Source organism: Sitodiplosis mosellana, unplaced genomic scaffold (genome assembly GCF_009176505.1).
Source record: "Sitodiplosis mosellana isolate CC-2019 unplaced genomic scaffold, AAFC_SMos_1.0 Smas_scaffold_5929, whole genome shotgun sequence".
NCBI lineage: Eukaryota > Metazoa > Arthropoda > Insecta > Diptera > Cecidomyiidae > Sitodiplosis > Sitodiplosis mosellana.
Window position 1 is genome coordinate 40,430 of NW_022601171.1, and position 22,788 is coordinate 63,217.

The following is a 22,788-nucleotide window of genomic DNA, read 5'->3' on the forward strand; positions in this document are numbered from 1 at the left end:
CCAGTATTTTTTTCAGATAAATTTTGTGTCGTGCTTTGGGCATTATATTGATCGCAAAAAGCAAAATAGCTTGATTTTTCAGATGTCCTCATGCATATATGACATTTCATTCAGAAAAGCAACATATTTCCGCGCGTTTCAAAAGTTCAGTTGTTCATGTGTATGCGTGAAACATACATATAACTTGACATTGACGTTCTTAGCGCTATCGAACCAAGAAGAAAAACAATTGGGTTTTTACAAATCACAATACAAAAACAAAAACAAAGAACGCACTAAACATAATCGAACTGGATGCGCGGTGCAGGTTCAAATAAGTGAATTTCGTACATCAAAATCAACGAATAGATCTCGAAAATGGATAATTCATCATTAAATATGGTACGTACGTAGTTAAATTTTAGACTAGAAAAATGTGTACTTAATTTGCAGCTCTTTGTTCTTTCAGGCACACTACCATAGCCGACGAGCAGATAGTCATTTGAGACATCTACGTTTTGAGGAAGCAACTGATAGCTATCGAAAGGCTGCAGCAGCATTGGACGAAACTCTGGCCTTGCAAATGGCCACAAACAATGCGAAAATTATTGAATCAATCAAGTTACAGCGTGATTTACAACAAAAAAATATCGAATTAGTGCTATTAAAGAAAGCACAGTATGAAAAATATAAATTGGCAATGGAGCAACAACGATTGAAAAATGCCAGTTTTTTAGAACAGAGAATGGCTAAAGATCGTATTGAAAGTGTTTGTGATTTACAAATGTCCATTTTCAAAACGCTTGAAGAATCAGACTCCCTATTGGAATCATTGAATGAAAAAATCGGTACATCTCTGTTTGGCATCCATGAAGACAATACTGAAGGCATAAAAGTGACAGTCGAAAACGCAAGTGATGTAAAATTGAAAAAAATCAAATCGGATAATACAGTCATTGAAGAGATGCACACTTTAAACCACCAATTGCACATATTGGTGTTTAATCTCGTCTCTCGTGTGGATGACTCATCGCATGAGCTAGAAGTGCTACGCGATCGTGTTAAGTCCTTGGAAAAAGATCGTTATCATCAACGAAAAGCATCAATTCCAATGAGTAATAAATCATCATCCGACTCTTCTACCAAGGTTGATGAGTCACCCACGGAGAACCGACGTGGTTCTCTAACAGGGGAAGAGCGGAAAATTATTTTGCCAGAATCAAGTGACCTACCGCCATTGGAACTCCCTGATTTTGATTATAACTTTTGATCACACTCTCTTTGAAATCTGCGAGATAATAAGAAACCATATTTATAATCCAAGCTAAAGACTACAATAATAAAGATGAATAAAATGTTTTATTGAGTATGAATTCTTCGATTTAATTGCATTTTATTGAACATAAACACTGTTTTTTTAGTTTATTAATGACTTTTTTCATTTAGTGCTGTTTCATTAAAATTTCATTTCTTACGAAAGTTTAAATTAGTTACGGTTAAGGGGGCGACAGTTTGCGGCCTGACTTGATCATTGAATTCGTATGGTGGACTGTTAATAAAATTTGCATTTTCTCGAAAATTGGTATTAAAACTATGCCGGCCAGAGAATTGTGGAGAATTCAGTGGACCAACAGAAAGGTATGGTGGTAAGAGATTTTGATTAACTGATAAACTATTTGGCAGTACAGGTTGATTGATAGATGGTTTGGGTGTAATTAAAATTGTATCGGGTTGGTGTGGCGAAAAACTGTCAAAAGGTCTTGGAGTTGACGACACAATTGGTGCAGGTGGAATATATTGCTTGAATCGAACTGGTATATCATCGTTCAATGGAGATCTTGATGAAGTTATACCATCTAGATTGTTTAAACGTGGTGGAGGAGAAAATGTAGTCGTAATCCTGGAATCGATATTTGATGGCGCCGTTGCATATGAAAATCTATTCAGTGGTGTCTCTGAAGAAGATGGAAAGAATATTGGCGCTGGTGTTTGTTGCGATACGACTGAATACGGTGTGTTTATTCTTGGGTTTGTATAGGCATAACCTTGGAATGGAACTGTTCGCTGTCCATAAATTGGAAAATTCGGGCGTCTTGACACTGAAAATGGCGAAACTGTAGATGCAACTGGTGTTGATGAAGAGACAATAGGTGATGTGGTAGTAGGAGAATATCCTATAAATCCTCGATACGGTGTTGGAGATGGCACATTAAATGGAGATGATGACACAAATGGAGCTGGTGTACTAGGTCCGAAATGACCAGGTGTACTCGAAATAAACGGTGCTGGTGTGCTTGAAACAAACGGAATTGGATCTGGTGTACTCGAAACGAATGGTAAAGGTTGTACAGCAGTCTCTTGAACCGGCAGATGTGACCCAGTTGCTCTATATCCATGCTGATCTGCTGTGTAATGCGTAGTGTAGATTTTTCCATCTGGTCCGAGGTATGAATAATAGCCAACCACTACTCTACCTAGAAATAAAATATGTTTTTTTTTTCGAAAATAATCATCAAAGTCGTTAAATATCATTATTATACATATTTATTATTATCTCAATACCTTGGTTAGTTATATAACTTGTTTGACGAACTTTTATTCCATTGGTGGTTTCATATCTATAATATAAAATTTAAATAATAAATTATTTAATCAAATATGGTAATATTGCGGCAAAATTTTAATATAATCCAATTATATAGATCGAACATTCCACACGAAATCGACCAACATTTGAATCGACCATTTCAGAATTAGCTGAAAATTGGTTTGGAGTCTTGTTTTCGATAGAAAAAGAGAAAACCAAAATCTTGGAGCTGTAAGTGGCCTACATTTTTGAGTTCAACCAGTGTTAATTTTTCCAAAGAATGAAGAAAAACAAAAAAAAATGAGTTAGCGTCAACTGAAATCCAACTGAGTTGACACATTGCCAAATTTTGGTACCGTTGGAAAGGGAATCGATGGGGCTACAAAAACCGCGAAGCTGCCTTCCCACTTTGACCACATTGGGGCCTCCAAAAATGGGTTCAAAGTATAAAAAAGGAAATATCTCCAAAAGGTGATGTTTTTTAAAATGTTCTATTCGCGTTAAAAGATAGCCCATGTCGCGCCGCATAAAACGGGCAATTCAAAACTTTTGAATCGACCAGGCCAAATGCGTTTTTTTTGGCATCGGAAAGTGAATCATATGTCATTTTTCAGCGTTTTTGTGGGTAAAATGGTCGAAAATGGCCTCTTACGATGTTTTAATCATACATAAAAATATGACCATTTGAACATCTGTTTACTTATAAAATTGGTCTGAAATCGATATTTCTTCATAGAACAAATGAATGGTCGAAAGAACGAGGCGTAAATTCTTGCAGATTTTTATACCATTCTGCTTTCAAGCAGTAGTGGAGAAGGTACGGACTCAAATACACTGTACTTCAGTACTATTGATTGGTAAATAATCATGGCGGCTCCATATTATTGCAAAAAGCACAAATGGTATAAAGCCTTCACACGTTCTTTGCTTACAAAATCACATTTGTGGAATAAAAAACCCACCTATAATGGGATGTTATGATTCTATTTCTACGTAATTTCCGACTAGAAATCGATCTAGAACTATCCCAACCCCTTCTGATGGGTCTAAAAGGTCGAAAAATGGCCCTGTTCCTGCCTATGTTTTCAACTCGTGATATTTTTCTCACTTTTTCTACTTCAAAAATGCCTTCTCCAGGTTTTTACCGTAAAAGGTTTTTATTTTGAAGCGAAACAAAATAAACCAACTTTCCTACCATTTTTGGCTCAATTTTGCGTTTTGTATAAATATATTGGTTCAAAAAACGGTAATTTTGTAGGAGGTATCTTAAATATGCGTATTTGATACTTTTATGTTAGAAATCTGCAATTATTTTTGAAAATCTATGAGCAATGAAATACTCATTTTTTTATATTTTGGTCTCAAATCGGGTTTCTCATTGAAAAATTCACTCAAAATGAAGATTTTACATACAAAACGCTGAATTGGTAGAGAGGTTGGTATTTTTTTGTTTGTTTCGCTAAAAGATAAAAGCCGTTTACGTTTTCGAAAAATTAACACTGGGTGAACTCGAAAATATAGGCCACTTACAGCTCCAAGATTTTGGTTTTCTCATTTTCAGCTAATTCTGAGATGGTAGATCCAATTCTTGGTCGATTTCGTGTGGAATGGTCGAGATGTATTAATGAGTTTGAACATTTTCACATGGATTTACTTATTACATCTATTGGGCGTATGAATCAATAATGTCGATTTTTCGCCACATGGGCTAATATTGTTGATACCCCTATATTAAAGTACTGTTAAAATACTAATTTTCGAAATGTTCTTTTTCGACCCTGCAAACATTTTAATACATTTTGGTACAGTGCGTTGCATAGCCCTGATGAAGTATTAGAATTTTGCTTCAGTAACCAGTGCTTTATTTGCAACGGATGAGGATTTATAGGCTTTAATATTGAAAAATGCATACCTGTCAAAAATAATTGTAAATTTGAAAATTGCAAATCACACCATAGAAATGAAATGTAGTGACCATAAGTAGCCCACAGCAAAAACTTAATCAAAAAAATATTCCTAACAGTTCTGTAAAGTAAGTAAAGCCCGCAGTTTTTTTCACACACAAAATGTGAAAAAGTGTGATTCTTGTATCAAGTGAGCACCGATAGTTCAGACTGGACGCTTCTTAACAGACTTGAGCATAAAAATACAAGCCTGTACTAGTATAGTAGGGTGGATCGATTTTTAAAATCGTACAAATTCAAAAATGGACACTGCGCGTTCGTTTAGGCACCTCAAAAGAAGAAACTTTTGTTCTGGAACATATCCAGAAAAGTCGATTCCCACAATCCCCACTCAATTTTTATCTGGATCATTTTTTGATGATTTTTTTCAGAATATTCGTTGAAATATCTCAAAAAATACCCCCTTTTCTTGCATTCAAACTATCATATTTGGATTTATCGCGAAAAATTACATAAAAATAAGTCAATTTGGAATCATTCCAACGCGATTTTGCCTTCGTTATTGAGTGGGGATTGTGGGAATAGACTTTTCGGCATATGTCCCAGAACAAAAGTTTCTTCTTTTGAGGTGCCAAATCGAACGCGCACCCAGGGTTTTTTTTTGTTGCGATTTTAAAAATCGATCCACCCTATTATTTAGTCAAATTTTTGACGAGGAATTCAAATCTGATCAAAAGATGCACATAAAATAGTGATTTGGTGGCTCTACAGGCTCGAATATACTCGGAAATGGCCAAAAAGTCGCCATTTTACGCTACATTTAGCTGAACTAGTCCAGTTTTATTCGAATTTGAAACGTCTGAAGGGCTATTTCTACTTGATTTTTGACGTAGAATTGATTTCCGTCTTCATTTTGTATAGGTTTCTATGATTTTCGTGTCGTAAACTGCGTCTATTTTAAGCAAAATGAGGAAATTACGCTCATAAGCTTCGGTTTAACAGTGATATTACCTCACTGAGCAAACAATTTCTACCTTTGCTGCCTTTAAACTTCTAGTGTGATCCCTCACAAACATTTTGAGTGCCAAGATTATCTGAGAAGACTGCCCATATTTTTGAGAAAAAATAACTTTCCACCAAGACACTAACCATGAAATGTGTATACTTGGAATTTTTTTGAACGAAAGTCGATTTTTCAAGATCTGAAATTGAACCAACCGAATATGAGCCCAGAAATATATGAACACATCACTTGATCTGGTCATATGGGCACTCAAAATGTTTGTGAGGGATCACACTAGAATTTTAAAGGCAGCAAAGGTAGAAATTGTTTGCTCAGTGAGGTAATATCACTGTTAAACCGAAGCTCATGGACGTAATTTTCTCATTTTGCTTAGAATAAACGCAGTTTACGACACAAAAATCACATAAATCTATACAAATGAAACCGAAAATCAATTCTACGTCAAAAATGAAGTAGAAATAGCTCTTCAGAAGTTTCAAATTCGGAAAAAACGAACTTGTTTGGCTATATATAGCGTAAAATGGCGACTTTTTGACCATTTTCGAATATATTTGAGCCTCTCAAGCCACCAAATCACTATTTTATGTGCATCTATTGATCAGATTTGAATTCCTCGTCAAAAATTAGACTAAATAAAGTCAATTTTGGCCATGCATTTGAGGTTTTTCGAGGGTCCAGAGGTGAGTTTTTGCGGAAAAGTAGCCAAAAAATGGATATTTTGTCGATTTTTGACCTACGAAGGCGACAAAATCGCGTTGGAATGATTCCAAATGGACTTATTCTTATGTAATTTTTCGCGATAAATCCAAATGTGATAGTTTGAATGCAAGAAAAGGGGGTATTTTTTGAGATATTTCAACGAATATTCTGAAAAAATCATCAAAAAATGATCCAGATAAAAATTGAGTGGGGATTGTGGGAATCGACTCCTCTGGATATGTCCCAGAACAAAAGATTCTTCTTTTGAGGTGCCCAAACGAACGCGCAGTGTCCATTTTTGAATTTGTACGATTTTAAAAATCGATCCACCCTACTGTATAGAGGTCAAAGTAATCAATCCCTTGAAAATGGGTTGCTTTCCATATTTGCGTAAGTGGGAAAAATACGAAAAATCACAATTTTCAATTATAATACTTTTCACTCAAACATTTTCGAGTTACACATGCACATTTTCCAATATAATTGAGTACTTCTCTCTGTCTTTAATAGATACAGTCCATTTCAACCGGAATATCTGAATTTCATCATATTTAGTAGAATTGGGAACTATAGATGTGCCAACAAAAAATCACTAGTGACCTTGAACATATGTTTTCGAAAATCTATATAGATGTTTCAGATGATTGATCTTGCTACAACTATGTCTCAACACATAATCGTTTTTGCGCTTGTGATCTTTTAATGCCTTGAAAGTTAAAAAAAACAATTGCTATTGTCATAATATATCTTAGCTGGCAACAGAAAATTTATATTCGGCGGAGAACGATTTCAAGAACTGTTCGTAAGGAAAATCGATTAAAATCACAATTTTGATAGGAAATGTAATGCAAAAAAGTTTTTAACTCTCTTAAAGGTGTCAAACGGTCGGACTGTCCTCCTTTTTTGCCCGTCCGTCCGTCCGATCAGCGTTGGTACCAAACTTATTTTTCTAAGCCTATTTTCGAAAACCGATCGGCGGTTTTGAAAAACTAAGTTTTTTTAATCAGTCTATTATTATTATTGTATATTAGCCATCTCGACGCACTTCGCGCGCCTCCATGTCCAGTATCCTTCTGTGCATTTAGTGCTATCACTTTCAAGCACCTCGACCTGGGGATAAATTTGTTCGTAACAAAAAAAATCCCGAAATAGATGTGGCATCCGACTTGAAGCTATTTTTTACTTTTAAGGGGCTTTTTCATGCTTGGCTCAAATTGAAAAATATCTCAGAATTAAAATTCATAATTATGACAAATATCCCAATTTATATTTCAAAATGTTTCCATAAGTGAAATTTGTTGCATTTGACAAATGTCACAATCCTAGGAATGTTCCAAAAATTCCCAAGAATTCCCACAAACCATAAGGCAGATATGACAAGGTGGACGCCATATTTATTTACGGTGAAATGGAGACGCCTTAATTTTTTTCAACTGACATTCATACAATCGTCAGTGATACTTGAAATGTATGTTGTAGTGATTTTTGTGATGATGTTCGTGTAGTAAAATAATAGAAAATGTTCAAAATTGAGTTTAGTGTTTCGAAAAACATATTCGAACATTTTCGAAAATGAGCTCGAACCTTTTCAAGTCCAAAATCAGTTGAAAATTGAGTTTGGTTTTTCGAAAAACATGTTCGAACATTTTCGAAAATGAGTTCGAATCTTTTTAAAGCTCAAAATCCCTTGAAAAATGAATTTGATGATCTGAAAAACATCTTCGAACATTTTCGAAAATCAAGTCCGAAAATGTTCGAAAATAAAATTTCGTGTAAATTAAATTCTGTTTTTCGAAAATATTCGAAAATCAAATTTCGTACCCGGCACTTTTGGATCGGTTGAGCGGTTTAGGAGATTACCCCGAACATACATACAAACATACAAACATTCAGTAGGTATGCTATTTTCTCAGGACACTATTTGAGCCCCGGCATGTTGGGTACCGTTGAGAAGGTCTTGGCCCAAATAGTCGGAAACACCATATCCCCCATGCCTAAAGTGTGTTCTAGTCAAAAAAATAGTGGTTGCAAAATTTCGATTAATTTTCAAATCTATACCCATATCGCACGGAGGGGGTACCCAGGAGGTGGTCTGAGGTGTCCAAAGGAAGCTCCTTCTCGCCACCTTTCCAACGCCGATCTAAGCACCCCGATTGGTCCAAAAACGAAAAAGTTATGGGCATTGGCAGTTTGACCATGGTTTTTTTATGAAAGTTTTGATTTGGATGTGCGTATGTACGTGCCCACTAGACTGCTCCAAAAAAAAAGTTGGTCGAAGAAAAAAAGTGTCATCCAGTTTCGAAAAATATACCTTAAAAAAATAGGTTTGGTCCAAAAAAATCATATGGGTACCATATAAAAACCCATAGCAAGCCCCATATCAAATTTTTCATGACAGCGATTTCGGAAGCCATTTTAGATCGCAACATTTCGACCGATTCCATTATTCCAGCCAACTTTTGGCAAAAATTGATGATGAGGTTTTATTTGGCGCGTCAATATCTACAACTTTTACCAAGACATTAGCCCTTGAAAAGGCCTTCTGGGCCAGTTACAGTGTAAAATGACCGAAAAAATGGCAAATTTTCTGCATTTTTTGCATTTTTCGCTCTACCCAGGTGGTAGACTTTTGTTCAGTTTTGGAATTGTGTCGTATAGCCAGCAGCCGTATGAACAATTTGGCACTTCTCAGATTGCAATTCGGATGGAATTTAGTGCCGATTGATTCAGACATAGAAGACAAATTTCAGGCCAAAATGAGCAAATCACAAACATGAGCTTCGGTTTGACAGGTAAAAGCAAATTATTTCTACCCTTTCTGCCTTTGAACTTCTAGTATGATCCCTAACGAAAATTTTGGGTACTTACATGACCAAATCGAGTGATGTTTTCACATATTTCTGGCCTCATATTCGATTTCAACTCCCAAAAAATCGACTTTTGACCAAAAAATCCCTAAATATAGGCTTTTCAGGGATAGTGTCTTGGCGCAATGTTATTTTTTCTCGAAAATATGGGGAGTCTGCTCAGACAAAAACTCTCAAAATTGACTTTTTAAGGTACCTCCCCAACAAAATATACGTTTTTCATGGATTTTACAATGAAAATATCAATTTTTGTTCGGAAGGTACCTCAAAAATATACTTTTTGGATGAGTTTTTTAGTTCAAAGTTATTTTTTTCGAGAAATATTGGGAATCTACTCACACAGAATCTCTTATGAATGATTTTTGGGGTCTACCACCTGGGTGGCCAGTAGAGCGAAAAATGCCGAAAATTCGCCATTTTTTTGGTCATTTTACACTGTAACTGGCCCAGAAGGCCTTTTCAAGGGCTAATGTCTTGGTAAAAGTTGTAGATATTGACGCGCCAAATAAAACCTCATCATCAATTTTTGCCAAAAGTTGGCTGGAATAATGGAATCGGTCGAAATGTTGCGATCTAAAATGGCTTCCGAAATCGCTGTCATGAAAAATTTGATATGGGGCTTGCTATGGGTTTTTATATGGTACCCATATGATTTTTTTGGACCAAACCTATTTTTTGAGGTATATTTTTCGAAACTGTATGACACTGTTTTTCTTCGACCAACTTTTTTTTTTGGAGCAGTCTAGTGCCCACGAATTTTTTTGACCCCCACAGATTCCGGTGCCGATATGCCTAAGCTGTAGCTGGTGTCGGGCCACATCGAAACCCGTCCTCAGATTGACATTTGCATTACAGGAGAGCTGGCCATGGCTTCACTAGCCTGCATGTATACGATTTTTTCAAGTATTTATTTCGCACACTAGATCAACTCAGACACCCATCGGGCAAAGTCAGCTCGTAATTATTTGAGAAGACCTTCAAAAAGTTCTATACGCACATACCAATGTTTATGTGATATAAAAGAAAAAAGTCGATTTTTATGAAAAATCGATCCCCTTAAATTCCACGCCAAAGGCGATTTCTCAAAAATGAGTCCGACAATCTTTTACCAAAAACAGAGCGTTTATAGCAGGCTACCATACCAACAAAATGGCATATGCCATATATCCGGGAAAATTCGTATTTCGAAGTTCTGGGCATTTCATCAATGAACGGAATTTGTACGAAGAGTCGCATTCTACGATGAAATTGCTGCCAAAAATACACATCTACTGGCTGGAAAAGGCTACCGAAAGACCATATTCGCTCATTTTTCGACGAGCAATCGATTAAAAGTGGTCAAAATGCGATCTGAGGGCATTTCATGGTCGAAAAATAGGTCGGATTGAAGTGAATTTTTCAACTTGCTTTATTTTCACTGAAAATGATGTTTTTGTTCGGAAAGCACGTGAAATAGACCTCTGACGACATTTTGGTCTTAGAAAATTGCTATTTTTTCGTGAAAATAATGGGAGTCCACGAACACTTGAATATCCATTTCGTTGTCATTTTGGTCATAAATCGGCATTTTGGCATCTGAATGTATGAAATTGAACTTTTGTTCGGGGGAAACATAAAAAATGCACTTTCCATAGCTTTGGTGGTTGGAAATTAATATGTTTCAATGAAGTAATGGGTCTAAAATTCAAAACTCTTTTAATGGATATTTTGAAATTTAATCACATTTTACAATGTCCAATAAGGGGGAAATGGGACTTTTTAAATGAAAGTGGAAATTTGCTATTTACAAAACTTGCGAAATGTGGATGCGAATGTTTTACCCGAAAAATTACAATTTCCCAATGATAAGACCTTAAAATAGACATATTTCTGGCAAAAGTGTATTTTTTCCGAGAATATTTACCTTACAAAATTAGTGATATCAGATGAAAAACCTCTAGACGAGGTTAAAATGGAGTGACGTTCCTGTGCGTGGATTTACCACTCAAAATTACTGATATCATTTTGAGTGACGCTTTGACGCTGTATTATCTCTGGGTACGAAGTTCAAAAGTGTTTTTCGCATTCACTATTGTGAAAATTTGTTTACAATAAGGAAAAATATCGCGTCACGACTTTTTAATTTAGTCTTCAAGTCAAGCTTTAAAGCGTTTTGCCGTCCAAAAGTCGTGACGCGATATTGAAAACGACGATTTGACAATCGAAAACAATGTCACATTTCAAAAATCGGTAAACTTTGGGATGCTGGTATTTTCAAACCCTTGGACTTAGACATTTGAGTAACACATTATTTGAAAGTGACATTCTTTGAGCGTCCAAAACGGGCTTACACTCAACAATATCTAGAGTGGTTCGGTTTTTATCCTCTTAAAGATGCAGCAACCTCTGTGTGTTGCCATATGGCAACGCTAGGCTGATTGGAGTTAAAAATAAACACGTATATTGTTTCAGTTTTATGATATTATTTTATCAGGAGCTATTTGCGAATACACCACAAAAAGATTTACCCTGAAGGATTTCGTATATTTTATTTTTTAATGATTTTTCTGATTTTTGTATGATGAAAGTGCGAAATAATTATAGGCGCACTCATAGTTTTATGCCAAAAATGCAAGCAAATTCCTCAGCGCATTCGTCATTGACGATTTTATTATGTTCAATCCAAAATTGGTTGAAATATTTGAAATTATTTCAAAAATTTCCACAAAAAATGGTCATTTAGTGAATTTTTTTGAGGTTCTGTCGGCCATTTTGCTTATTTTGACCAAAATGCTAAGAATTTTTTGCGATATTTTTTCATAATATGTTGTATTTAGTTCCATTCTTTAAAAATCAGATATTTTTGTGTCCATTTACAATCACCTTCAGTGGAAATTTTCATCATTTCCCCTCGCATGAATCGGAGCCCATAGGCCATGGCCAATTGGCCGTATTCCGAGTGTCCAACAGGTTAATTGATAATTGTAAAAATGCAGAAATGCCCTGAAGAGCACCACAAACAATAAGTAATATCAATACAAATCACAAGCACGTCCATTGCTTGCATTTTTGGCATAAAACTATGAGTGCGCCTATAAATTTTTCGCACTTTAATCACACAAAAATCAAGAAAAATCATTAAAAAAATAAAATCAGGGTAAATCTTTTTGTGGTGTATTCGTAAATAGCTCCAAATAAAATCTATATATATAAAACTCATTGTGTGTGTATGCGTGTGTGCGTTTGTCCTATTTTTTTTTATTTTCATGATTTTTTAATTCTTGGTTTTAATGGTGAATATTTCGTTAGAATTCTCGCGGCTTAAATAGCAGATTCACATATCAGTTTTGATTTTCGAATTAAATTTTCAAAAGTTTGAAGAAACAATTTTTTTAATTGTTTCTCGATACAACGTACATTAATGTGGATTGATGGCAATGAAATATTGGTTTTGGAACAGAGTTGAACATGGACACCATCTCGGTCCATCATGGTCATGTTAACACGACTTAACACCGTGAATAGTCAATATGGGTATCATATGAAAGGTTTTGGAACAGAGATGAACATGGACACCATCTCGGTCCATCATGGTCATCTTAACACGACTTAACACCAATTCACATATGAAAAAAATGCGTGTAAAATCAACTCCAGAAAAAGGAGCAACTTTCCCAGAAAATCGTCTTTGCTTTGAAAAAACAAGTATGGAACATACGAAATGATACAGACTAACATTCATAACTGAATTTTGCTTTTTACGTCAAATTGTATCGTCATCTCACTGAAATGCTTAGTTTTCTTATTCATCTTTCTTGATTGAAAAAAAACTAACTGAACGGAAGAGAACCCGAACTAGCGCCCAAGCCGAGCGAAGCGAGGCGAGGAAGCTAGTAATAACATAAAAATGAAACAATAACGGTCAATTTTTGTTCACCGGGATAAATTTTACACCGAGGTGTAAATATAAATTTACCCCTCGCAAGACAAAATTTACCCCTCGGTGAAAAATTTATCCCTTGATGTGATTTTTATGCAAAAACTATACCCAAAAGTCATGGTATCAATTCTAAGAGCATGGAAACGTTACATAAAGTAAATATTATTCATTATACTAAATATTTATTGAATATTTCCTGTTTGACGCCTTATAAATTGCTCGAACTAAAAACTTAGTGACATTTTTTCTAAATGGTAGAAAAATTGGTGTATTTTTATTTGTTTCGCTGAAAAATAAAAGCAATTCACGGTGGAAGGCATTATTGAAACATAAAATGTGATTTTCCGCATAAAATATTGCGAGTTGAAAACATCCAATGGAACAGGACCGTTTTTCGACCTTTTAGACCCTTCAGACAGGGTTGAGATAGTTTTAGATCGATTCCTCGTTTAAAATTAAGTGGAAATAGACTCATAACAGTCAAGTGTAGGTAGGTTTCCTATGTCATAAATGTGATTTTGTATGCAAATTGCAACCATTTGATTGCTCAATGAAGAAATGTTGTTTTAAGTCAATTTTATGGGTAATTCCATGTTCAAATGGTCATATTTTCATGTATTTTGACGAGAAAATAGCAGTTTTTTCAGACAAAAATATCGTAGGAGGCCATTTTTGACCATTTTACCCACAAAAACTGTGAAAAGTAAGATATAATTCATCTGCCGAGGCCAAAATAACGAATTTAGTCATGGTAATACACGAGAAAACTTCGGAAATTTCGTAACGTTTACCAAAGTGTCACTTTTTTGACTATGACAATACATCAATACATTGAAATAACACTTAGTGTACTGGTGGAACAAATGAACGAAGAAACAAACACAAAACACAACAAGAAAGCATGCAAACTGATCACCTGCATCTCATTCAAACACAAAGACATACCGTGCCACCGCGCTGTGTATATATGCAATGACGATGTTCGAACGAGTGGGATGCAGAGTGGCACATAATGCGTCGTTCGTCTGTCTTCTTGAAATTTGTATGTGTTTGTGTGTCAAAACTGGCTAAATCGATAATACCAAAATTTTCGAAGTCCTTTTATTTTCTTATCTGAAGCGACGTGACATGGGTTATGTTTTGACGCAAAGAAAAAACATATAAAAAAATCACCATGAAAAAACTAATAAGAGATAAAAAATATTTCTCTTAAGCAAAGTTTTAGAGGATTTCGAATATTACGACTTTGTTAAAGTTACTAAACCTCTACCTCTTATCAGCCTCAAGAAAATCCTGACCGAATGCGGACTATCACTCATTTTCAGTAGTTTCATCACACACATTTCGAAGCAATTGCTTAAACTGGAAGAGAATCCAGTTGAGTAGGGGGATCCGACTTGGTCCAATGTGTTCTGGAAGCATAATCCTCCAGTAATCATCCCCTAGGGATTTGCAAAATTTTTGCAATATTTTTGCAGAATTCCGCTCGGATCAGCCCCAAAATTGAAAATATGGGTCACTCTAATATGCAAGTTGCAACATTTTTTCCCATTTTGATGAACAAAATGAAAAGATAGCGGATCAAATTATTGAATTGATTGAAAATGTGACAAATATTTGCATTGGTGAACAGTTTATTGATTAATTTTCAAAAAATGTGAGGTTTCTGCAAGTTCATTGTATTTCGAGTTTTATGCGATTTTTCTCTATTCTATTCATAACAAATCATTTTTCTTTCAAATTTTTACTTTTAAGCTATGATTCCAATGTTTTGACACAATTTTTGATAAAATGGAACAAAAAAATTTACACCGAGGGGTAAAAGTTATTTCATGATTTTGCGCCGAGATAAATTTTCGAGGGGTAAATTAAGATTTATCCCTCGCGGGGCAATATTTATCCCTCGAGGTGTAAAAATTTACCTCTCACGGTGTAAAATTTACACCTAGGTGTAAATATTTGACCTCTCGGTCCCAAAAATGAGTGAAAACATGATTTATAAAGATTGTATTAAATGACAGGTTGTATGAACATACATTTCTGATCGATCAGGCCATCAAACTACGTATATTTGGTCTTTATTCCGAAAAATAGTTTACCCCGGTGAACAAAAATTGACCATTTTTACCTCGGTGAACAAAAATTGGACAGATTTACCCCTCGGTGTAAAATTTATCCCGGTGAACAAAAATTGACCGTAAACGTGTTTATTTTTAAGAAAATTGAAAAAATGAAGGTGCGCCTATAATTATTTCGTGCAGTGTATAAAAGTGTTTTTTATGAAAAAAAATAGCGATCCAAAGCTTTCTTCTCCACAACTTTGGTATCAAATCGGCATTTAAGTTATAAATTCTTAGAAAAATCGAACTTTTGTTCTTTAGGTTTTATATGTGTTTGATCAATTCTCGATTGTTGACACAGTTCCCTATTATTTTGAATAATAGTTCGGAAAAGTTCTTCTTACATCGGTAAGACCCTTTATTTACTTGATGAAAAAATCGAAATGACACGTAAAAACTCAACAATCAGAAGGAAAAATAAATAACAAGTCTGCTATCAGGCTCAGCATTTGTGCAAAAGTTATATGGCTGAAGAAACCCATTTATATAAAAAAAGACATTTCCTGAGGATAGCTTTACATGTTTTACTCAGTCTTTGAAGAGAAAGGTCCAAATCAGTTACGAACTCGGACTATTACCATTCTAATTTCAATTGAAAGTTAAATACCTCATTAAATGTTTATTTTTTGCATATCGTCAATTTGATTGTATCAAAGGTCTACTACTACAATTGTGTAACTATTGATGAAAATGAAGTTGTGCATCTTGCTCTAGCCTTTTAAATTCCCATAAGCAAGAGCAGGGTAAGATGTACGGTTCCATTTTATTAACAGCCATACAATTACTTCGATCTGTTTCTTCTGGAAGATTTAACAAAAACAAATAGTGGAGTAGTGCTCAATGATAAATTACAACAATCTTTTTAACAAAATTCATTAAATTGTATTAAATGAACGTAAGTTTTTGACAATACTGAAAATATTACCATTTGTTATATTAGAAGCATCATTCGAAACAATTTATTTTGTTTTTTTTTTCTTTGTAGGTAAATTAATTGAGTGTGAGACTAAAATCGATTGCTAAATTGACCATCATTAGTGCGTAATGTTTGTATTTAATTGTAGTTCTTCCGGTTTGTAAGTTGCGAAAATAAAAAATTCATTCGTCTGGAATTTGTTCATTTAATCTATCTCATAAAACATTGGAGGAATTTGCGTCTACCTCATTATTCTCGTTTGTTAAATTACGTATAGAACTAGGTTAATGGAAATATACCATCTAGTGGGAAAGATCAAATTAAAATTCCTCGCAGATGCTTGCAAATATGCGACGTATTTGCAAAAATGTCAGATATATTTGGGTGAATATTCAAGAATGGCATGTATTTTCGACAGACGGCGCTACTGGCGTAGAAGACAGTATCGAAATATGGCAAATAGTCTGCAAATAATTTTTCAAATTTGCCAATTTCATCCGCAAATATGGCAAATATTTGGTGAATATTCACAGTTGATACAAAATGAGTAAATATTGTGCAAATCATATAAATAAAGGGCAAATATACATATTTGCAGCTGGATCTTTCCCCCTAGTGTACCATATGGTAGCAGAGAAGAATTCCAGGGATTTTTTGAAAATACCATTGAATTTCCACTCAATGCATTGAATAAATTCATAGGTAGTTTGGGAAAGGTGTTTGTTTGGAATGTTCAGAACATCGGCAACTGGGTATCAATAGACAGAAATGTCAATAGACAGAAATGTTTGCATTGTCTTTGTTTCCGCTTTTTCGTTCGTTATTTGTAACAATTGAAATTATTGTAGGTTGCGCGAGAAAGTGCTTTGAATACATAGATATATTTAGTTTATTCGTTAACCAAGTAAAAGAGAAATTTGTTCCCAAAAACGTTCAGCGATTTGAATTCCATTGAAAACAATTTGTTCCTTAGCTGAAGTAGAATGACAATGCGCATTACATAATGAAGCAATTATACTGAATTTGCATAATTTTCTCATCTGAAAATTTGGATTATGGGTCAATGTACTTACGCATAGTTGAAGTTGCCATTTATGTCTTTTTGATCGACTTGATTTATAGTTTGTGCATGTGCGTCTGCATACCGTGAAGAGTCGAGTGCAGCATCTCCAACAAAGGGTGAATAGTTTACTGGTCGGGCAAATGGAAACTGATATTGTCGTTTCACTTTAGCAATTGATTTTGCACTTGATGATGTGAATGATGACAATGTAGTTGGCTCCGATTTCGTCATTACCACGCCTGAGCATAACGCTGCAAAAATTAGTATGCAAAACTGCAAAATATTGTATAAATGAAAATGATTGTGTATAGTACGTCATCTGGGTGTAAATAATTCTATATAACTCATTTTTCACAAAGATGTGATGACAAAAAACACGTACGGAGCTATCATTTCAGTCATCAAACGACTATTACAAATCCTTTGTGTGCGAATATGAAATGAGAATATATGTAATTTTTGGATTCCATTTCTAATGAAATGGATGCAAATTATTCAATCATCACACTTATAATTTTCGTGATCAATTAAAACAACAGTAATATTGCTGTTACCTACGTGTACTTCTGGGTCGTACGTGCTTACAATGTCATAGTTTACAATGTCATAGTTAGATTTCATTTTTAGTATTTTATGTATGTTTGACCGCGACAATACTGACAACATTTGATATGTTGTAGTTCGCATCAAAAAATCTGACGAACTGACGCAATTAAATGAAATGAAACAAAATAACCTCCATGTGAGCAAGCAGTAGTTTCACTTATATGGAATTAAATCTGCGGTCTTTTCTCAGAACCAATTTCATGAATCACTCTCACAAAATTCATTTTGAATTTATAACAATCGCATTCGTTGCCAATGTTTTAACTCGAGATGGTCAGTTTCTTCTACAGTTTGATTAACCATTGTTATGAAGAAACAATTCAATGATTTGTATTTTACAAATATGGTGTTTATAGCGGTCATTTCTTATTTCTGCTTTTAACGATTAAAGTTTATATTATATACCTAGCTGGAGAGAACAAAGTGATCCATTATTTATTTATTTAGAAGTGCCAAGTTCTGTCTGAATTTACTGGACTTCTTGATCTCGGTATTTGGGATAATTCTCTTGTAGAACAACTCTTTAGAATATACTTTGCACGTATTATTATTGGAATTTATAAATTATTTATTAAAAATAATGTGAATTTCAATTACAGTACGTACAAAAATCTAGTCAAAATGACCCAAAATAGACGGCTAACTAGTGTTCAATTTTTTGGTTTCGTAAGGAAAAGGAATGTAAAACATTTCAGTCCGATCAGCGTTCTTGAGGGTTCCACTAATTTATTTTACTTTGGTGTTTTACAATTATTATTTTGCGCACTACTCGAGATGTGTTTTCAATCAAAGTTTGCAGTTTTATATCACTAGAATCCATTATTTTCAATGAACACAATGGATAAAATCATAATAATAGAAATATTATTTTTAAATAAAAAATTTGAGTATTAAAATAGGAAATTAATCCTATTCTTGTTCTAATCTAAAAAATGGGCTCGGAAAGTCTTCCAAATTGTTTCCAAAAGAAACCAGACAAATGGCTCTATATTTCATGTTGTGTTAAAAAATGACATAATCAAGATGAAATTACCGTAGCGTAGTTAAATTGACAAATGAATTAACTGCTTGAAAATTTTTTCTATTTCATCAAATTAAAACTATGGGATCAATTAAATGTGAAACAATATTATCTTCTCAGAGGATGTGATATTTACAATATAAAAAATTTCCAATTCTGGATTTTTAGTAAAGTATTTTCGTTTTACGCTTCCGATTCTGGCTATATTTTCAAGAAATATATTGAATCTTATCTCACAACATAAACACACTCACCAAATTCATTTTAATTGAATGTTTACATATATATTTTTTTTATTGTATCGAAAAACAAATTTTTGATCAAATGAGTCAAAAATGATTTAAACTGTACTGTATCTGTTAGATTCCAAAAACAAATTCGATATCATCCAATTACTTGGACAGTAAGAATTGCACTGAGTACACGAAAACGGTTCCTCTTGATTTTATATGTGGTTGACACTCGTCTTAGCTAATATTCTCGTCTGAGGTAAGCTGTTTGGCCAATTAATCAAGTTTACCTCAACAGGATATTACTGACTGAGTGTTAATAACAAGTCAACAGTAACAGTGTCGTTTCTGTTTTGAAGCTCTTTTACTCAGAGCAAGCCCACTATTATATTATGTACGCGGGTGATGGAAACAGTCAACGTGCTATTATGCTTTTTTATTGTTTCTGTTGACATGTATTAACTTGAACACTTGCCGAAAATAGCGTAGTTCTTCTTACAAAATTTCCACCGCTACTGACCATCACAAATGCAAACAGCAATTGTTATTTTATCTTTCAAGTCCAAAGCACTGGAATCAATTGAATATGCGCAGCACTTAAGGCCTCCATATAGCTGTGTGAACCATTTATTTGTTCAGTAGAATAAAACTATTGTACAGTTGCAATTAGAGTTTGAATGATACCAAACAATTCATCTCCTCCCACCATATGAATTATACGCCTTTCTGTATGATTGCATTTATATATAAGATTTTACATGGTATCGAAAAATGTTCATGGTGCCGCATAGAAGACGTATCAGATCGAGATTTGACAAAAGAGACATTTTGAATGCAATAAAAACATCACATGAGACCCAAAAAATGATAAAGTTGATACACACAAAACAAGAGTACAACTTATGTGTTCTGTTGCTATAACTACATATAAGGAAAGAGACTTTGAGCAAAAAAGAGACAAATATATTTATTTGTCTTGTATACAAGCAAAAGTCACACAACTGAGTAATGAGCAAAAGCTGTTTTTTGAATTTTTTTCGTTACTATAAACAGATAACGATTAGGTGTCTTCGGCATTATTCAAGAACATTAGAAAAATAAAAACATGCCGAAGATATCTAATCGCTATCTCTTTAAAGTAGAAAGAAAAATGCGAAAAACGTCTTTTCCGCCCAATGCTGGCTATGTCAAATTTGCTCGCGAATTTTTTTGTTTCTTTTTTGCTTTAAGTTTTTTCCGCCTCAGTTATTGAAACACTTTTAATAAGTCAATCTATTGTTTTCACCGTTCTTTTTTTGATATACATACGAACAAATGGATTATATCATTTGTTGGTATTTAAGTGATGTCATATGCATATCGGCATGAGTTAAAGTAGGTAACCTCTAAGGTTTTGCCAATTATGGCTTCCGAGCTAAACCACAATTCTATACTCACTATGATTGCTCTCAGTGTAATGCAAATGTCAGTTTGAAAATTTGGAAAACAGCTCTCTATGCAAAAACCAAATAATGCATATTGCATCTATTGAGTCGTGTGGTCGGATCATTATGAGGTTTTTATAAAACGGCAAAAAAAGTCGCAGTCAAAGTTACAAATCACAGTATGTTATTCCCTGTTGAAGTGGATTTGGTGAAAAAAATAATGAAAGGGAATTCTGAATGAAACCATCAATTTCACTGTTTGCATATTCGAAAAATAGTAAACATGTGTTGGAATTCTACAACATTTCTGCCGAACCCGGATGCGAATCAGAATCGAAATCTTATTACAAAAAAAAAAACAATGCAACCCTTCTTCTTGAGTTAGTTTCACAAATTGGACTGAAAACTACAAATTATATTTTGTTATCCCTCGCTTAATATATGCCAAATATATTCGGTAACATATTGAGTCGATAGAATAATTCCGACTAAAATAGTAGGTTTAGAGAATATATTTGGTGAATATTGAAAAAGGGAACATGTGAAAGGGAATTTGTAACCTTCAGTCCAATTTGGGAAACTCATTCAAGAAGAATTTCCATTGTTTTCATTATAAGATTCCTATTCTGATCGGCAAAAATGTTCATTCGCATTTGGAAAAAATATTGTAGCATTCCAGCACTAGAGTATTTAGAATCAGAGTTTGAAAATTGTTTCTTTGTTTTACAAATGACTGAAATGCACAAAAGTTCCAAAAAAACCGACATATTCATGGCAATCTGTAAAAAGTTCTACCACATTTTCCCGAGAAAGAAAATTTATTGGGCTAGAAAATTTGTTATCTGTTTACATAAAGTTTTTATATGTCAAATAATGCTAACGCTAGATATGAATGCTATGTACTTTCCACAATTTAACATATCCAATAACTGTTCTTCTCAGTAACAATTTAACTATGAATAGTGAATACATTCAACTGTTTGCATTAATATTTTTATAGGAAGCATTATCACGATTGTAATGGTATTATTTTTGTTTCTATTCTGCATATTCGAAAGTTTGCATTGCAAATCTGATTTAGTACCATTCCCAGACCAAGGGCATAGGTTTACAAGAAAACCTATGCCAAAAACACTTCAAGTAAAACTTTCATTTGGAAAAACAAGAAACCGTGTTCCGAACAAATCAACTTGTTGATTTCTGTTCGTTAAATAAAAGTAAACCTTATTTTATTTATAATGAGAAAATCTGTGAAATTCAATTAATTCATCATTTCAACAATAACTCAGATCAGCATCCGTCCTCATCAAATAATTTTTGTTTATTAAATTGACAGTTGACGTAAGAATAGATCCAGAAGACTCGTGACACACTATTGCAATTAATGGGAACACGCACTGAACCAAGAAGAACCGCATTATTTTCATTGTCATTTCAACAAAAATTGACATTGAACTCATACCGCCGCTCCCTTCAACCGTTCTTCATTCGAATACTAAAAAGCCACAATAGCGTTTTCTTCTTCATTTATAAGTTATTTCAACTTCATTTCATGTTCATTCTTGTTACTTTTCCGCAAACTTTGTTTGTTAAGGAAAAGTATTGGTTTCACTAGCCAAAATTTCATGACATCTCCTCTTTTAGACCACAATACCGTCGCGCCAAACTTCGAAAAGCATATATCTGTACACTAGACAATGTAGATGGGAACAAATCCCATCGATCAAGACCTATCTGCCCCCAAAAATACTTTGTTTACTATGAAAAATGTGCAAAATTGCGATGTGCGTATGGCGTCGTTCGCGTCCGAAATTTTTGTTCGTCGGATATCTAAAAAAATTGACGAGATAATTGGGATCTGTAAAAGCCAAAATTTTTAGCATGTCGACACGAAGCTTCGAATTGATTGAGCCCATTCTGACCTACCAATTTTGTACCATAAGCCTCCGACTGAGGACCTGAAAAACCTTGAAAAATGACACTTTTGTATGGGAAATACCCGAAAAAAGCATTTTGCAGGGTATTGGCTGGGGTATTGGTCGAGGCAAACTTATGTTTTTTTGCAAAAATAATGGGGGAACACCTACTTCCCATAAATTTGGCCTGAAATCGTCATTTTTTGAAATTCTGTTCGAAAATGACACTTTTATATGGGCGAGGGTCAGGTCGGTAACGTTACAATTCGCACGCCTATTTCGTCCATATCTCCGAAAATAATAATGAAAACCCAAAATTTTAAAAGTGCATATGATAGTGCTGCCCAAGACACACATTTCAAAGAAAAACTTTTATTTTTATCACTTGTAGTATTGGACTCATGAGCGATTAAAGGCGTCGGTAACGTTACAAAATTTTGAAAGTGATTTTCGAGGTTGCTCAAAGGTTTTTATGAAAATTAGCGAATCTACTCAGGCATAAATCTATTGTCA

The 22,788-nt window shown here is 34.2% G+C and overlaps 2 protein-coding genes across 7 annotated transcripts; one reads left to right on the forward strand and one right to left on the reverse strand.

Moving 5' to 3' along the window:
- Positions 1-9: 9 nt before the first annotated feature.
- On the forward strand, positions 10-1,346 carry LOC129573085 (nuclear receptor-binding factor 2-like). Its single transcript, XM_055453282.1, has 2 exons — positions 10-381; positions 449-1,346. Exons 1-2 carry the CDS (start codon positions 358-360, stop codon positions 1,247-1,249), a joined length of 825 nt encoding a protein of 274 aa, XP_055309257.1. The 5' UTR covers positions 10-357; the 3' UTR covers positions 1,250-1,346.
- On the reverse strand, positions 1,337-20,466 carry LOC129573082 (mucin-2-like). Of its 6 annotated transcripts, none has more exons than XM_055453272.1 (4): positions 20,373-20,466; positions 17,089-17,351; positions 2,542-2,597; positions 1,337-2,453 (listed from the first exon to the last, which is right to left on the reverse strand). In XM_055453272.1, the coding sequence occupies exons 1-4, from the start codon at positions 20,457-20,459 to the stop codon at positions 1,444-1,446; spliced, it is 1,416 nt and encodes a 471-aa protein (XP_055309247.1). In that variant the 5' UTR covers positions 20,460-20,466; the 3' UTR covers positions 1,337-1,443. The 6 variants fall into 6 exon arrangements, with proteins under 6 accessions (XP_055309247.1, XP_055309248.1, XP_055309251.1 ...); XM_055453273.1 differs by lacking the exon at positions 20,373-20,466 and adding an exon at positions 19,435-19,539; XM_055453276.1 differs by lacking the exon at positions 20,373-20,466 and adding an exon at positions 19,456-19,521.
- Positions 20,467-22,788: the final 2,322 nt, after the last annotated feature.

What these genes read in the sequence shown, in the direction of transcription:
- LOC129573085 (XM_055453282.1), top strand. Translation starts at nt 358, where the DNA reads ATGGATAATTCATCATTAAATATG. An exon ending in ATAATTCATCATTAAATATG is followed by an intron (nt 382 to 448) that starts GTACGTACGTAG and finishes TTGTTCTTTCAG; the next exon opens with GCACACTACCATAGCCGACG.
- LOC129573082 (XM_055453272.1), bottom strand. Translation starts at nt 20,459, where the DNA reads ATGCAATATGCATTATTTGGTTTTTGCATAGAGAGCTGTTTTCCAAAT. An exon ending in AATGGCAACTTCAACTATGC is followed by an intron (nt 2,598 to 17,088) that starts GTAAGTACATTG and finishes TTTATATTATAG; the next exon opens with ATATGAAACCACCAATGGAA. An exon ending in AAGTTATATAACTAACCAAG is followed by an intron (nt 2,454 to 2,541) that starts GTATTGAGATAA and finishes TTTTATTTCTAG; the next exon opens with GTAGAGTAGTGGTTGGCTAT.